Raw genomic sequence first — 17,502 nt, 5'->3', positions numbered from 1 at the left:
CACAAACATCACGACCGAGAAGGAAGTTGGGGAGGAAAGGGTTTATTCAGCTTACACTTCCATGTTGCCGTTCATCACCACGGGAAGTCAGGTCTGGAACTCAAGCAGAGGCCATGGAGGGGTATTACTTACTGGCCTGCTTCTCCTGGCTTGCTCAGCTTGCTTTTTTACAGAACCCAAGACTACCAGCCCAGGGACGGCACCACCCATAATGGGCTGGGTTCTCCCCCCTTGATCACTAATTGAGAAAATGCCTTACAGCTGGATCTCATGGAGGCATTTCCTCAACTGAGGCTCCTTTTTCTGTGCTAACTCCAGCTTTTGTCAACTTGACACACAAACACATAGCTATTAAGCCTCAACCCTTACTTTCTTTCTTTTTTTTTTTTTTTTCTTTTCTTTTCTTTTTTTTCGGAGCTGGGGACCGAACCCAGGGCCTTGCGCTTGCTAGGCAAGTGCTCTACCGATGAGCTAAATCCCCAACCCCAACCCTTACTTTCTTATTCATCCTCAAGATGAATAACTTTAAGAGTCACATAGTCTTTACAGGTTAAAAGTTCAATCCATTGAAAATATCCAATATCTTTTAAAATTCAAAGTCTTCTTAAAATCCAAAGTCTCTTAACGGTGGACTCCACCAAGATACTTTCTTACTTCAAGAAGGAAAAAATATCAGGGCACAGTCACAATCAAAATTGAAATCAAACTAACTGTCCAGCATCTGGGCCCACTCGTGATTTTCTAGGCTCCTCCAAGGGCTTGGATCCTTCCAGCTCTGCCCTTTGTAGTGCACACCTTGTCTTCTAGGATCCAGCTGCCTGTACTCCACTGCTGCTGCTATTCTTGGTGGTCATCCCATGGCACTGGCATCTCCAAAACTCTGCTGTCTTCTGCTGCAACTGGGCTTCACCAATAGCCACTCCTAGGCTCTCTTCATGGTGCCAGGCCTCAACTCCTTTGCATGACCCCTTCAGTCCTGGGCCATCAACTGCAACTGAGGCTGCACCTTCACCAATGGCCTTCCATGGCCTCTCACAGTGCCCAGCCTCAGCTGCTCTTCATGACCCCTTCCTGCCTTCAAAACCAGTACTACCTGGGTGACTCTTACACATTACCAAGTCCAGTCACAGCACAAGGTACAACCTTGGCTTTCTCGGGAACACAGCCTCTTTGTGCTCTCAGAAAACGCTTTCCAGAAGATTTCACCTCAGTGATGCTGGTCTCTTCTTAATCACCACTAATTTCTTAGCTCCAGCTGACCAGCATCAATAGTTCCAGTAACGCAAAGGTTTTGCTTTAGTAGTTCTGTTATCTTGTTAATCACAGCTGATTCTTCAGCCCCAGCCAACCAAAACCACGGAATCTTCACAATCAAAACAGCAACCGCCCTGATAAGAGTCTTTAATCTTCCCTCTGAAATTTCACAAGCCAGACCTCCGTCTTTCTGCACTGTTCACACCATTATCTTCCAAGCTCCTACAGAAGCTCTTAACATCCCAATAGCTTTTAGCTTGAAGTTCCAAAGTCCTTCCACAGTCCTCCCCAAAACATGGTCAGGTTGTCACAGGAATATCCCACCAGCCCCCTTGATCACTAATTGAGAAAATGCCTTACAGCTGGGTCTCATGGAGGCATTTCCTCAACTGAGGCTCCTTTTTCTGTGCTAACTCCAGCTTGTGTCAAGTTGACACACAAAACCAGCCAGTATAGTCTCCCTGACACTTTGCACGTTTGTGTGTGTGCATATTTGAGTATGTACAAGATGTGTCTGTGAGTGCATGTTGAGACCAGAATTTGCATTACAGGGAGCCCTCGGTCTCACCCCTCCCCCCCATAACACAGTAATGGATGTGCAATAATTGGGGTCAAGCTGTATCCTGGAGGCCCTTCAGAATGGTCTCAGTGGGGTCTGTGCGGGGTTTCTGCAAGATGTAGCCCTTGGATCTAGCCCAGACTTGCCCAGGCACACATGTAGGTCAGGTACACACTAGTCCCTGCTCTGGAACAAAGTCTGTCCATGCTGTCTGTCCCTCTGCAGGCACAGACGGGTGCTCAGGGCAGCTGCCTGATGGCTCTCCATCTGCCTGGCCAGCGAGGAAACCTCACTTTTTGCAGTGTTTAGCAAGGGGCAGGAGTGTATTGATCACTACCACTGGGTCCAAGAGTTTGGAGCTCTAAGTGACCTTGCAAGCCAATCTCCAGGTGCCTTTCAAGCCTCTCACTCCCAAGATGAGAGTTTGGAGTACGGGGGAAGACTGAGGCAGACATGGAGGGCTCCGGGACCCAGGGGATTTTGAGACTATCCAGAAAATGCATCCAGACCTGGGGCCCCCATTCCTGGTTCTGGTTCCAATATCTCTAATTACAGCTCTAAAGTGTGCCACCCTAGCCGCACCAGTAGAGAGGCAAAATCTGGTGCCTGCTGCCATTGCTGGTTGGGAGGGTCCTGCCTCTACTACCCCCACAGATCTCCATTTCCTGGCTGGGGGCTTCCTGTGGTGGGTACCAGACCTGGAAGGGCCAAGCCTACCTACAACAGAAGGGAAACATGTTGGGAGGTGGAAAGAGTTATAGTCTGAGGCCACACATTTGATAGTTAGGAAAACAGAGGCTCAGTCAGACTACATGACTTTCTTAACTAGGTTGCAATGGCAGGCATCTTCCCTCTGTGTAAATGGGGGACTCGATAGGATGACCCACCAAACTCACTGTTAAGTCTCAATTCACTGTCTGGTGGAGGCCCTGTCGACTTTGTTCGGTTCCTGGTTGCTAGGGAACTCCTATGTGACTTTGGGTAATTCTTGTCTCCTTTAAGACTCGGTTTCTTCATCCTGAAGGTGGGAGTGGGGTAGCCTGGGCGCAGCAGCCGAAAACTGAACCGAGAAGCTCACAACTACCTCCTAACCTCGGCAAACAGCACGGAGGAGGGGCGGGGCAAAGGCGAAGGGGCGCGGACCCCGGTAGCTATTGGAGAGGCTGTGAGTGGGGCGAGCCTTAGGCTAGGACAGGGTTTGAGTTCTCTGGTCCAGACAGGGAACCGGGTACTGAGCTTCTCCGCTAAATCACTTATGCTGGCTGGAGCGGGACTGCCGGCATCGCTACGGGCGAAGCTCCTCAGGGGCGGGGCTCGCCGGTGCATGTAGTTTAGAGTAAGGGAAGTTGTTTAGAGCTGGGACCGCGCCAGTGCTGACGCGTCCCCGGAGCTCCGTACAGAAAGAGGCGTGACTAATTGGAGGGAGGGGCTTGGGGCTAAGATGTCGTCGCTGGGAGGGGCCTCTAGGGAAGAGGCGGGGCTTAGGGTCAGGCCTGCGGGCGGCGGTCAGCGGAGCCCTCGGGCCGGGCGGCGGACAGCCGAGGACGACGGGGCGGCGCCGTGTCCTCCGCCATGACAGGTGGGCGCAGGGCCAGGAGGGCGACGGGAGCCGAGTGACCTTGGCGTCAGCTGGCGCCGGCATAAGAGGCGCGCGGTGGCGGGGTGTCCCGGGCTCTGCGCGGCGGTCCAGGGGCGCCAGGGGTCTCGGGTGCGGAGTGGGGGGCCGTCGCGGGCCACGGAGGCAGAGCAGCAGGTGAGCGCTCACCCGGTGCACTGCACGGGCTGCAGCTGCCGAGCGGGGCGGTGTCCCGGGACGAGATGGATCTGAGAGAGGGAAATGGTGCTCATCCGCTGTCTGCTGAGACTTTAGAGAGGCGATTGCACACATCCCCCTTGGAGGCGGGACCGGCGCTGCAAACCTGGGTAGCTTGTAGTACCAGGGAGGCGCCCGTGCTTCCCGCTTGCTCCGGGATGAAACTCCAGCCGAGTCCCTTACTCTAGATGGGTCTAGGGAATTTGGAACCAACAACTAAATCCCTGTTCTCCAGGCTGGCTTGGTAGCTCCAACCCAACTCTTTGCTCTGGGGACTCGCCCACTTTATTCCTGATCCCAAAGGGACACAGTGACATTGCTGTGCTAAGTTCTCCCTGTAAAAGACCGTTGGGTGAGTCAGCGAGGGACCCCTGCCGACATAGAGCCCAGGGAATACAGTAGCTTCCAGATCCTACACTTTGTTTCTGGGAGTCTCTTATACTTACTTATATGGCAGAGTTCACCTGAGGTAGCCCAGAGAGTCTGGGTAACCTCAGAATACCCAGGGGTCTCTACACTGGAGTCAGCATTGGTTATACACGAAAAATAAGATGCCTTCGGGCTGCAACCTGGTGACTTCTAGAACAGGTTAGAGGAGACTACCTCGATCTCTAACCATTCTCTCTACTTTGTTGTGCCTCCAGACCATCCTTGATTGGGGCGCAATTTCTGTATGTGTAGAGCCCTGCTTGAGCCCCTAATAGGCACTCTTGTTCAGAATGGCCATGTGGCAGGGGGGAGGCGGAGGTGGGGAACACACACAAGGAATATTATCTATGTAGTAATGTGGAGATAAAATCTCAGGTTGGGCAAGTGCCCCCAGACCACCCTGCTGGTCAGTGGTAGGAGCAGAATTCAGGGAAGCCTTGGCCTCAGCATTCTTGACTGGGCCCTGCCCTGCCTCTGTCTTCCCAGATCCTCCAGTAAGTTCATCAGGATGGATGGGACAGATCCCAGCTGTGTTGGGTTGGCCTCCAAGCACCCATTGCAGAGACAGGATGCCCATGGAGAATGAGGCATCCCATTTCCAGAGCAGACGGGGGAGGGGGGGAGACACAGGGGTGTGCTTTTAGCTGGAAGGACACAGCCAGGCCCTGACTGTGGCTGTGGCAATGGTACACTTTCCTCTCTGTTGTCTACTTGCTGGCTTTTTGACACTTCTAACCATTCCACCTTTTTCTAGTGAGAGAAGGAAACTGAAGAGTGGAAGCCTGAGAGGGTTGGATGGGCAGCCCTGGGACCACAGATCCCTTGTTCTTGGCTCAGTATCCTAGTTCCCCCCCCCGTGTGTGTGTGTGTGTGTGTGTGTGTGTGTGTGTGTGTGTGTGTGTGTGTTGTTTGGTGGCTACTGAGGTTGTGTCTTCAGGAATAGGAATAGGTAGTATCCCATGGAGTAAGTGACAACTTCTGGGCATGATTCAGAGAGGAGTCGATGCCCAAGTTCTGGACCCCAGGAGAATGGTGAATTCTTGGAAGGGGACTAAATAAGCCGGGCATGAATCAACTGGGTATTCCCAGCCTGCAGCATGGGTCCTGACTCTAGTTGTGAGCTGCAGACAGAAGGCTCTGGAACCAATCCTAGGGACAGAGAAAGGGCAGGTGGGGCCGGCTGCTTCAGGGTCCCAGATGCCAGGATGAGGACTTAGCTCTGGGCTGCTGGAGTTGAAGATGATGTGACAGGGCCAAGCTTCTGGTACCAGCTGGCAGGGAGGGAAGATACAGGCAAGGGCTCATGAATTCTGCACAGAGTGATCTATCTTTCTTTATCTAGTAAAGGCATTCCTGGCCTTGTTTACCAGAGCCTGGTATCCAGGCAGAACCTTGCCCGAGTCTCTGTTACACTGAGTGGCTGCCTCTATGTGGTTGCATGAACAGCTTATAAGCCACAGGAAGCACAGGAAGTACATTGCCCTAAAGCTGCCGGCCTCAGCCCTGGGCTGGGCCACCCATGGCAGGTGACTCAGGGCTCCTGTGACTCATGGCTTGTGGGCAGCAGAGGTCCATCTTGGCTAGTAGCTCTCAGGGTAGGAGGAGGCTCCTCTGAGGCATTGGCCACTATCCACCAGCAGACCTCGCCTTGCTTTTGGACCTTGCAGTGAAACCCACCCATTCCAGAATTCTTCAGTGAGTGCCTACTATGTGTGGAGCCTTGCACACATTGGCACAATGTGAAGTCAGACAGCCTTGACTGCTCCTGTCTGGAAGAGAACAGACCCCCACCCCCCGACCCCGAATTCCGGGTGATTCATATGTCAATGACAGAAGTAGAATGTCAACAGGCAACCCCAGTGTGGCTGTTACCTCCAGGCTGATGGCAGACTTACAACCTTACTGTGCCTTCGTTTTCCTCTCTGAAAGTGGGACAGTTGCAGGGATGGTGGGAGGATGGAGGTCATAGGTAGTATAAATAGAACCACGAAACGCCTGCCCTGTGGAGTGCTCTGTGAGCTAGTTCAGTGTTGTTCATTTAAACTCTTTAGTGAGATGCCGCAGGCATTGGAGCACCTGGCAATGTGGCAAGACACTGGGTGTCCTCGGGCTGTTGGTAAGTCTGTCTCCTCTGTACACTGTCAGGGGGCTGGGCCAGTATTCTGAGTCCCCAGCTGGCACGATGAGGCGGTACAGATGGCCTCAGACAGGGATGGAATGGCCGATGAGCCAAAGTGTGGGCCTCGGGGGAGCAATGGCTTTCAACCAGGACAGCGCTATCCCTATTTAGCAGGGGATGGGGATGTAAGGAAGGCGGCCTGTTGATTCCCTACGCTGGGATGAAGCCTGGGACAGGTCTCACCTTTCCTGACATGGTGACCCTATTTGTAGAAACCCATCCTACCGTACAGAGGTCTGATCCAATTGGAAGCAGACACATGCACTTGCTTTTAGATTTATTTTCTGCCTATGAATATTTTGCATACTTACATGTACCATGTATGTTCCTGGTGCCAAAAAGGTCAGAGGAAGCCATGGATACCCTGGAACTGGAGCTGTAGACTATGTTCTTTCCAAGAGTAACACATGCTCTTAACCGCTGAGCCTCCTCTCCAGCCCCTGTACTTGCTTTTAAAGAACAGTTGTGATATATTTGATATTCTCTCTCTGTCTCTCTCTGTCTCTCTTTCTCTCTCTGTCTCTTTATGTCTCTTTGTCTCTCCTCTCTGTCTCTGTCTCTGACTGTCTCTGTCTCTCTCTGTGTCTCTCTGTCTCTCTTTCTCTCTGTCTCTTTATGTCTCTTTGTCTCTCCTCTCTGTCTCTGTCTCTGACTGTCTCTGTCTCTCTCTGTCTCTGTCTCTCTCTGTCTCTGTCTCTGTGTGTCTCTCTCTGTCTCTGTCTGTCTCTGTCACACACACACACACACACACACACACACACACACGCACACACACACACAGGCCTACAGCTGTGTAAGCATTAGGGAGATGGCATCTAGATGTTTCTGTGACTCAGGAAGACCCTTCCGGCTCCTTCTCAAGTAGCCTTTCCTGACTCAGGGTGGCTCTGCTTTCCGTGACTCCCTCCTCCTGCCCTGGTTTTCCCACAAACATCAACAATGGAATTTTCCAAGTAAGTTTTCTTAATAGACTTATTATTTGTCTCATTCATTTTGAGTCAAAGTCTTTCTTTGTTGCCCAGGCTGCCTCAGCTTCTCCAGTAACCAGGACTGCAGGACTGCAGACGTACACTGCCTGGCTCTGGGCTTTATTCTGGGGACTGTTGACTGAAGATTGAGGGAGTGGGCTCCCCGCAGCCCCTTACATCATTACTGCTGTCTACCCACCTATTATCATTAGCTGAAGCCCAGAACCTGCACTAGCGTCCCCTCCTTGGGTTGGGCACTCCGTGGGCATTGAGAAATATTTTATGCCACCGTACAGAATAGTTTCACTGCCTACCACTCCCCTGTGGCCTGCTTCTCCCTCCCTCTCTCCCTCCCTACACATGCCTGGCAACCACTGATTCACTGTCTCCTTGGCATTGCCTTTTCTGCAGCTTGGTATCATTAGAGCCATATGGTCTGGGGCTTTCTCAGACAAGCGCTTGCACTTAGTAAAGTGTACTTACGGCTCCTCCACACCATTCCGTGTTGCTAGTTTATTTATCAGTGCTGAGGGCTGATCCCAGGACCTTGTGCATGCTAGGCAGGCTCTCTACCACTGAATCGTATCTTTAAATTTTTTATTTTTGACAGAGGGCCTCACTAAATCGCCTAAGCAGGCCTTGAAGTAGTAGGTCCTTCTGTCTCAGCTTAGCTCATCTTTCTCCCCCACATCTTGTGATGTGTATGGGTATGTGTTTGTATGTGTGTGTGTGCGCCTGCATGTGAGTGTATGTGTGTATATATGTATCTGTATGTGTGTATATATCCGTATGTGTGTATGTGTATATGTGTATGTGTTGTGTATGTTGTATATGTGTATGTGTGTGCATGTGTTCTGTATGTGTGTGTATGTGTTGTGTGTGCGCATGTGATGTTGTATATGTGCTTGTGTGTATGTATCTGTGTGTGTATATATATCTGTTTATGTATGTGTTGTATATGTATCTGTATGTGTGTGTGTATATGTTTGTGTGTGTGTATGTTGTGTATGTATGTGTATGTGTATGCGTGTGCATGTGTTCTATATGTGTGTGTATGTGTGTGTATGTGTTCTATATGTATGTGTGTGTGTGTTCTGTATGTGTGTGTATGTGTGTGCATGTGTTCTGTATGTGTGTGTATGTATTGTGTGTATGTGTAATGTGTCTGTGTGTGCGCATGTGTGTATGTTGTATATATGCATGTGTGTATATATCCGTATGTGTGTGTATATATCTGTATATGTGTGTATGTATCTGTATGTGTGTATATGTTTGTGTGCTTGTGTGTGTATGTATTGTGTATGTTCTGTATGTGTATGTGTATGTTGTATATGTGTATGTGTGTGCATGTGTTCTGTATGTGCATGTATGTATTGTGTGTGTATGTGTGATGTGTCTGTGTGTGCACATGTGTGTATGTTGTATATGTGCGTGTGTGTATGTATCCATATATGTGTGTATATATCTGTATATGTGTGTATGTGTTGTGTATGTATCTGTATGTGTGCGTATGTGTGTGTGTGTGTGTGTGTGTGTGTGTGTGTGTGTGTGTGTGTGTAAGTCAGAGGATAATACCGGTGGCAGTCCTTACCTTCTACCTTGTTTGAGACTATCTATCTTCTGTCACTCACTGCTATATATGCCAGGGTAGATGACCCATGAGCTGCTGGGGATTCCCCAGCCTCCAGCTCCACTTTTGAGGCAGGGTCCTAGAGTTCACCAGTTCAGCTAGATGCCCTGTCTAGTGAGCTCTAGGGATCTGCCTATCTTAACCTCCTCAGTGCTGGGATTACAGGTTAATGCCAACATGCCTGAGTTTCTGGGTTCTGAAGAATTTAACTCTGGTCCCCACATCTGTGTATAGCCCCAAGCATAACTGAGCCATATTCTTTTTGTTTGTCTTTTTGTTTGTCTTTTTGTTTGTCTTTTTGTTTGTTTTTGTTTTTGGTCTCACATTATTTAGCCTAGACTTGCCTTGAACTCATAATCCCCCGCCTCTGCATTCCATAATGCCAAAACTACAGATGCCGATCACCGTACTCTCTGTCATCTCTGCTGTTAATAGTTTGAGTCATTTTTGCCAGTCTAGCTAAGTATCTGTTAATTCTGTTGACCTTTTCAGTGAATAAACTTTGGTCTTGTTGATTTTTCTCTTTTATAAATGTCCTCTCCTCTCGGTTATCTTGTCTGGTCAGTGCTATTCTTGTCTTCTGTTAGCTTTGCATTGGGCTTTTCTCATGTTCTTCCTCCTTCCTTACAGTTTGGCTGAGGTGTAATGTTGGGCTATTAATTTTAGCTTGTTTTGTTTTTTTAAAGAGATTTTTATTTATGTATTTCATGTATGTGAGTACACTGTCGCTGTCTTCAGACACACCAGAAGAGGGCGTCAGATCCCATTACAGATGGTTGTGAGCCACCATGTAGTTGCTGGGATTTGAACTCCGGACCTCTGGAAGGGCAGTCAGTGCTCTTAACCACTGAGCCATCTCTCCAGCCCACTAGCTTTTTTTTTTAGACAAGGTTTCACTACGCACTATGTAGCTCCAGCTAGCACATACTTATATAGACTAGGTGGCCTCAAACCCATAGCAATCTGCCTGCTTGTGTCCAGGGAGTGGTAGGATTGAAGCAGGTGCCGTGCCTGGTCCAAGCTCTCTCGCTTGAAATGTGGGCCTTTATGGCTGTTGTTTCTCCCTCTCAGAGGCGCCCTTGCTCCATCCCCTTACGCTTGGTAAGTTTGTTTCTTATTTGTCCCGATGTTGTTTTCAGTGTATTCTGTGGTTTCATTTCCACCTATTAGTAGTTGGATTCCCAAAGATGTGTGAACTCTGGTGGTGTTGATCGATCATTTCATGTCATGTGATCAGAAAACGTCATTTGATTTAAATGCTTTTAAATATACGAGGACTTATTCTGTGGCCCTGGATCTGCTTGTTTTGTGATCTAGAGTATGTTCTGTATGCACTTGGGAAAAGTGTGGAGTTTTTTTTTTTTTGTTTGTTTGTTTGTTTTTTCCGGAGCTGGGAACCGAACCCAGGGCCTTGCGCTTGCTAGGCAAATGCTCTATCACTGAGCTAAATCCCCAACCCCCAGAAGTGTGGTTTTTATGTTACTGGGTAGTTTGTTTTCGTGTGTGACTTTTAGGTACAGTTTATAGGATTGTAAGTCTTCTGTTTCCTTTTCGACCTTATCTGGTTATCTGTTGTTTAACCTCTCTAAATATGATAGAGCTGTCTGTTTCTCCCTTCAGTTCCACCAATATTTCCTGATATTTGGGGATCTGGAACAGTGCATATGAGTTTATAGTTGTTACACATTCCTGATGAATTAACCTTTTATTAACATATGCTGGGTTTTTTGATCTCTTATACCAGTTTTGACTTAGTGTCTATTTTGTCTAATGCTAATATAGCCACGCCTACTCTGTTTTGGTTTCTGTTCACAATCAAGTGCGTCCAACCTGACACCTGGGGGCCACCTGGGGCTGGATGTGTCTCCGGACAGCTGTGAATATAGCCCAATACAAAATTGGAAACTTATGGCATTATGAGGTTGTTTTTCAACATAACGTTTATAACAACAACTTTCCATGTTGAAATGTCAAAAGGTCTGACTGCCCATGTGGAATGTCTTTTTTTGTGTGTTTAGCTCTATAACGAGCATCTTGTCAGTATTTAAGGCCATTCTGCTCATCTTTGCCTTTTGATTAAAGAGTTCGACCAATTTACATTTAAAGTAATTTTTGATAATGAAAGGTTTATCTCTATTTGTGTTTTGTGGGTCTTTTAGCTTTTTCTTTTTCTTTTTTTTTTTTTTTTTTTTTTTGGTTTTTTTTTTTTGTGCTGGGGTCCGAACCCAGGGCCTTGTGCTTCCTTGGCAAGGGCTCCACCCCGGAGCTAAATCCCCAACCCCTCTTTTAGCTTTTTCAACCTTCATTTCTACCTTTACTGATTTCTTTTGTTTTGTTTTGTTTTGTTTTGTTTTTTGGTAACATTTTGATTCTCTTATTTATTTCGTGTATATTCTATAGATATCTTCTTTGTTCTTAACATGAAAATTACAGATGCACCCTCCAGGAGACTGTCGCCCTTCCAGCAGGTGTGGGCTTCCCGTGGTCAGCATCTTTGGTCCCTCTTAAGGCCGTGCTAGCTCACCTCATGCTGTTCGCATGTGTTCCAGATCAGACCTACTGTGACCGGCTGGTACAGGACACTCCTTTCCTGACAGGACAGGGTCGCCTGAGTGAGCAACAAGTAGACAGGATCATCCTCCAGCTGAACCGTTACTACCCACAAATCCTTACCAACAAGGAGGCCGAAAAGGTGCTGAGGGGTGAGCGGGACCAGGGAACCTCTTGGGTGTCTCCTCTCTGAGCTGGGAAAATGGCCGGAGGCCCTGAATTGTTGTCTCAGGAGACGCCTCGGGAGCTCGCAGGAGTCACTTCTGGGCTGGGGCCAATCCACGAGCTCAGATCATCAGATCTTTCTGCCTCAGTCTCAGATGTTCTTGTGGTTGCTGATCCCTTCCAGATTATGCGAAGGTTTCGGGAGGTGATACATGGTGTCTTAGTTAGGGTTTCTGTTGCTGTGATGAAACACCAGGACCAAAAGCAATTTGGGGAGGAAAGGCTTTATTTGGGTTATGCTTCCACAGCCATAGTGTGTCACTGAAGGACGTCAGGACAGGAACTCAAACAGAGAAGAAACATAGAGGCAGGAGCTGATGCAGAGGCCATGGAGGGGTGCTGCTTCCTGGCTTGCTCCATGCTCAGCCTATAGAGCCCAGGACCATAGCCCAGGGCTGGCATCATCCACAGTGGCCTGGGCTCTCCCCGATCAGTGTTCCACAGGCTTGTCCTACAGCCCCATCTCATGAAGGCATCTCAATTGGGGTTCCCTCCTCTCGGATGCCTCTAGCCTCTGATATAAAATTAGCCATCACACACGCCAGCGCACAACAACATAGGAATCCGAGGGGGCCCAGGAAGGAGGGACTGTAAGTCTGGACCTGGAGCTGGGCATCCGGTTCGGTTGGTAAAATGATATCAGCGTGAACACGAGGACTTGAATGTGCATCCCTGAACCTGTAACCCTAGCAGACAGAGACAGGTTGAGCCCAGGGGTTTGCTGGACAAACAGTTTATCCAAAATGGTGAACTCCAGGTTCAGTGAGCAACCCTTATCTCAAAAACGTAAGGTACAGAGCCATTGAGGAAAGCATCCTCACATGACCTCTGGCCTCTGCATGCACCCGCAGGGGTAAGCACCCATACCTGCCCCCAACACACACACTCTGGGACCACACCAGGGCTCTTTGCTTGGCATTTTCCAGAGAGTCAAAGCATGTGACGGCTCGCTGCATTTCCCTCTTTATTCTTCCCATGTTTATAAGGCCTTCCTATATTAGGTAGGCAGTGGACGCTGACCCTACGCACAGCCAAGCTCAGCTTGCCTGGCCAGGCAGACTTAAGGGAGGCTGGTCCCACCGAGAGCTTCAGTACCCCATCTGTAAAACAAGCATGGTATTCCACTTGGCTCAGAGACCGGGGCCTGGCCTGGCCCAGCCGAGCCAGGTGAATAGCTGCCAAGCACATTCTTTCTGTACCACTCCAGGTTCTCTCGTACAGCGCTATGTGATAGCTGAAATCATCACCCCATTTTACAGATAGGGCAACCAAGGCCTCAGGGGTCACAGCTACAGACACCAAAACGGATCTGCCAGAGATAGCATCGCAGATGCGGTCCCTGGGCTTTGTGTCACAGGGCTAATCCTGCCTTGTCTCTCTAGGCCTGAAAAGAGGACCCTGAGAAGCAATAATAGGTTTTGGGGACAAGGGATAAAATTTGGGCCTAGATCTCCCCAGGTTTCAGTACATGCCCCTGGCAGTCCTACCAAGACTGGAGGGAGGACTGCATAGGACAGTGGATGCCAGAGACCCACTAGCCCTTTGAGGGTCATCCTTTCTGGGACGTTGTCACAAAGCAGGGTCAACTCAGGTTGCCTGTCAACACGGCCACTTACAGTGTGAGTCACACAGTGGTTTTAAAAAGTGACAGGCTCAAATTCATCTCATTGTGGCACATAGGTTTCTAAAGTTCCTACCGAAAGTAGGGAAGTACCTTACAGGCCCAGCCCGGCAGGCTTCTCTTACCTCTGGTCAGTTTTCAGCTGTCGCCACCAGGGGGCAGCACCAGACCACAACCTCCTGGTTCTGGGCTTGGTGCCCAGTGGTCTGTCCACTGACCTTCTCAACCACATTAGAAGAAACTGCTCTTTTCTCGATTGGCTTTTGAAATACGAGACTCACGTCCCTACAAACTGAAAAATCGTAGCGATTGTCACGTATGCCGTCACCCGTGCTCTGTAACAACCCCACCACGTGGGATTATTTCCCTTTTACAAGACCTGAGTCCCAGATGGTTGAAGTGATTCACTGAGGCCACAGGGGGAGAAGCCACATTGAGTCTCATTACTTAGGGTGATGACCCCCACACCCTGATTTCTTGGTGACCTCTCCCAGCTCATTGCCCTGGAGACACAAGTATTAGCCAACACTTAGCTTGCTATTGACTGCTCTAGTGTTGGGCGTATATCAATGGGTGGTGTGAGGGGTTATGACGGTTCTGAGGTCTGTGGCTCTGAGCTGTGGTCCTGAGTGCTGTGCCTCACAGCTGTCCCCTCCAGCCTACCCTTTATTTTGCCCCCAGTTCCGGAACCCCAAGGCATCCCTGCGCATACGGCTCTGTGACCTCCTGAGCCACCTACAGCAGCGTGGGGAACGGCACTGTCAGGAATTTTACCGAGCACTGTACATCCATGCCCAGCCCCTGCACAGCCACCTGCCCAGCCGCTACACTCCTCGTAAGTCCTGCTCCTTGTCCCTACCTGTAGTGTTCCACACTTACCAGGGACGGCACCCGCTCAACTGTGGGCAGCACGGCAGTCCTCAGTGCCTCAGATGCCCAGACTGGGTATCTCTTCCCTTACCTGTCCCTCCTCTGAGATCTCCCAGGGAGAATAGCGCAGGCTGGCATGGGTCTGCCTCTCCCTCTGTCCTCCTCCTCCCTCTCTGATGCTCCCCTCCCCGATGCCAGCTTTCACATAGCAGCCACCGTTCCACGTATCCAGTCTGCCTCCCCCTGTGTGCTGTGACTATGTCTTCATTTCTAAGTAGCATCTCCCTTCTCACATCCCTGTGCTCCTTGGCCATGCCAGCAGAGTGTGACCAAGCCCACAGCAGACCCTAACTCTATCTGCCTTTTGTATCTTCCAAAAGGGGATTTTGTAGAGCATCTTTGGGTATAGGTGTGGGTGGTAGGTAAGAGAGATTGTGATCTCAAAGCCCTAGGTGATATGTAGGTCCCCAAGATCTGGGGGGTCACTGGAGCTGCTGGGATCGTGGTGGCTCAATTCCACAGTTCTCTGCTTGGAAAACTGGGAGGAGGTGCCACTACACCACATGGAAATATGAGGTGACTCTGCCCATGAGTTCAGCTGGGACTCGTGTGGACACTGGGGGACAGAGTGAATAGGCTCCCCTTCTCCCCTCTGAAAGCATTTTGCTGGGTCCTTCAGAACCCTGCTGGAGCTCAGCCACATCCCTACTGGAAATAAAGCACCTTTTATGGTTCCTAGGTGCCCGGGGTCTGTGTGGCACGTCATCTGCCTGCTAACCCTGTGGGGACATCTAGGGCAAAGTTGTTGATAGTGGGCTTGCCCACAGCACCCAGTGTGGTGGCCCGGAAGAAACACGAGTGAGCCTAGCAGCTTCAGGAGTCAGAGACCACCTCAGGTTTCCCTGGGGACAGCCCCACTCTCAGCCCAGCCCTCTACTAACCACGCTCTGTAATTTTGTTTCCAGACAACTCAGATTGCAGAGAGCTGGACTGGGGCATCGAGAGGCCTGAGCCGAGTGACAGGGGTAACGCCCCCCACCATCTCCTTTCTTTTTCCCTTTCCCCTCAGGGCTCTGTCTGTGTCCCAAGGGCCTCTCCATCCCACATCGGGCTCTCTGTTAGGGGACAGGCCCCCTATAGTGCTCACCAACTGGTTCAGGTCACTCATATTTCTTTCTCCCCAGGACCCATGAGCTTCCTGGCAGGCCTGGGTCTGGCAGCGGGCCTGGCCCTCCTCCTCTACTGCTGTCCGCCAGGTGAGTGTCGGCCACCTCCAAGCCCCTAAGGAGGTGATGGGAGTCAGAGAGTGACAGCTCATCAACAGAGCACGCAGACAGCAGAGTTGAAAGTCAGAGAGCCCTGCCATCTTGGAGTTACCTCCCCTGATGAGATGTGGTATCACAGCCCCTACAAGCCCAACCCCACTGAGGCCTGAAGCTTGCAGCCAGCCTTGCCTGCTCTGCCTCCCCTGCTCTGTGATGCCTGGGTTTGCCATCTGGGACGGCCTTTGGGGATAGGGTGGTGTGGGCTTGTACACTGAGGCCTGGGAGTTACCCAGGCAGGAGCTTATGGGCTCTAGGGTCAGAGCCAATTCTGATCTTTGAACCCAAATACAAAGACCACGTGTGCCTGGGAAGTAGGGGCAGGACCGTTCCCCTGCCTGCTTCAGTCCAGAGGCATCCAGGGCAGAGCCCCTTTCATGGCTGTCCCTTGGACCGCCACTCCTCTCCTTTGTCTTCCAGACCCTAAAGTGCTGCCCGGGACCCGTCGCGTCCTTGCCTTCTCCCCCATCATCATTGACCGGCACGCCAGCCGCTACCTGTTGGCCTTCCTGGCAGATGACTTCGGAGGACTTTGACGATCACACACCATGGGCCTTACCCGCTGCTTAACCAAAGAATCCCCTGGCTTCCCACTGTGGGGGCCCATACTTCTTTTCTAAATACTTATTTTTCATTATTTATAATTTCTATGAGAACACATCACCTTCACTGTATAAGGTGCTTAATATTAAATGTTCCAGCTGCATCTGCCTGTCTCATGTCCTCCTCTTGGGAGGTGTGTGTGTGTGTGTGTGTGTGTGTGTGTGTGTGTGTGTGTGCGTGCGTGCGCGCGCGCGCGTGCCTGCCTGCCTGCCTGCCTGCCTGCCTGCCTGTGTGTTCGTGTTCATGTTCTAACAATGGCTACTCACCCAGGACTGGCCTAGGCTTTGAGTCCAGCTTTGGCCCAGAGACATGCCTCCTCCAGGTACCCCCCACCATCTCTCCTACATCAAATGTCCTACATCGTCCCCTCACTCTCATCATTCACACACTTTAGATGTTCACATACCCTCTTCTCCCATTCCCTCTCTCTTCAGACAACCATCATCTTCTAACGATACCTCACCCAATCCCCGACCCCTTTACCACGTATGCCCTGCTGCCCAGTCCCTTCCCTTGCTGTATCTTAGCCTTCCTGGTTCTTCCTGCCTGGATGTCCTTGTTGGCCTCATCACCTGGCTTTGCTCTCTAGCCCACAGGCCAGCATGGGGAGAATGGCAGTCCCTCCCTGATGCTGACTGGTTCCAGGCCTCACCACTGGTAGTTGTGACCCCGGTAGGTGACAAGAGCCCAGGAGCACCAACACTCAGAAATGCCAGTTCCCTTGAAAGCCTCAGAAAGTGTAGACCTTTATCCCCACTTTCCCCATTGGCCATTGCTACCCAGCCAGGAAAGGGGAGGTGAGCACTAGGTCAGGGCTCTGGGTCCTTGCCCTTTGCCTGGTGGTCACTGTCCTGTCACCAAATCTCAGCTCCTCCACACCCTTCTGAGTAGAGTTCTAATGGAGGTGAGCCCTTGAACCCAGATCGTAGCTAATAGCAAGTGTGGAAATAGCATCAGTGCTGTGACAGATGGGCTAGGTGAGGCTGGACACCAGGCCTCAGCTGTGTGCAGCATGGTAGGAAACACAGTCCCTGTCACTAACCCACAAGGGCCACCCTGCCCAGGGCACTAGACAGAACAAGCAGTTCACAGAAACTTCTAGATCCTTCAGAGATGAAAAGGTCATGGTACGGTCAAGGTTCTCTGCACTGGTTCTTCACAGACCTTTCCGGGATCTCATCCAGCTGTTCCTGCATCCTAGATCCGGGGTCTCCGTCTGGTTCTCTTGATTGAGGATCTGTATCCCTCCTGTCTCAGGATCTGTGCTGGGAAGGTCCCTTGTGGATGCCATGAGGGGGGACACCCAACGCTGACAGGCGGATGCTCTGCCTTTGGCTTCCATCTCTGACTCCTCCTCTCCAGGGCTCTCCTGCCTTAGACCGTATGAACTACACTAACCAGGGCTGGGATGGGGGTGGACGGGAGGGCTCTAGCCCTCCACTACTACTGGATGCCTGCGATCCCACAACTACCCTCGTC

General features: G+C 50.6%; 1 protein-coding gene across 2 annotated transcripts; it reads left to right on the top strand.

The window, feature by feature from the left end:
- The first annotated feature begins 3,286 nt into the window (after positions 1 to 3,286).
- Card19 (caspase recruitment domain family member 19) lies at positions 3,287 to 16,132 on the top strand. 2 transcript variants are annotated; one of them, XM_032884945.1, is made up of 6 exons: positions 3,287 to 3,392; positions 11,382 to 11,524; positions 13,910 to 14,063; positions 15,064 to 15,123; positions 15,283 to 15,354; positions 15,841 to 16,132. In XM_032884945.1, exons 1-6 carry the CDS (start codon positions 3,386 to 3,388, stop codon positions 15,954 to 15,956), a joined length of 552 nt encoding a protein of 183 aa, XP_032740836.1. In that variant the 5' UTR covers positions 3,287 to 3,385; the 3' UTR covers positions 15,957 to 16,132. The 2 variants fall into 2 exon arrangements, with proteins under 2 accessions (XP_032740836.1, XP_032740837.1); XM_032884946.1 differs by lacking the exon at positions 15,064 to 15,123.
- Positions 16,133 to 17,502: the final 1,370 nt, after the last annotated feature.

The sequence above is a fragment of the Rattus rattus genome, chromosome 14 (genome assembly GCF_011064425.1).
Source record: "Rattus rattus isolate New Zealand chromosome 14, Rrattus_CSIRO_v1, whole genome shotgun sequence".
NCBI classification, from domain to species: Eukaryota; Metazoa; Chordata; class Mammalia; order Rodentia; family Muridae; genus Rattus; species Rattus rattus.
Note: the sequence above shows the minus strand (reverse complement) of the source record. Positions and strands in the feature narration are given on the sequence as shown.

Bases quoted from the DNA above. Each gene is read 5' to 3' on its own strand.
- Card19 (XM_032884945.1), top strand. The intron at 15,124-15,282 runs GTAACGCCCCCC...CTTTCTCCCCAG, and splicing joins GCCTGAGCCGAGTGACAGGG to GACCCATGAGCTTCCTGGCA. The intron at 15,355-15,840 runs GTGAGTGTCGGC...TTTGTCTTCCAG, and splicing joins CCTCTACTGCTGTCCGCCAG to ACCCTAAAGTGCTGCCCGGG.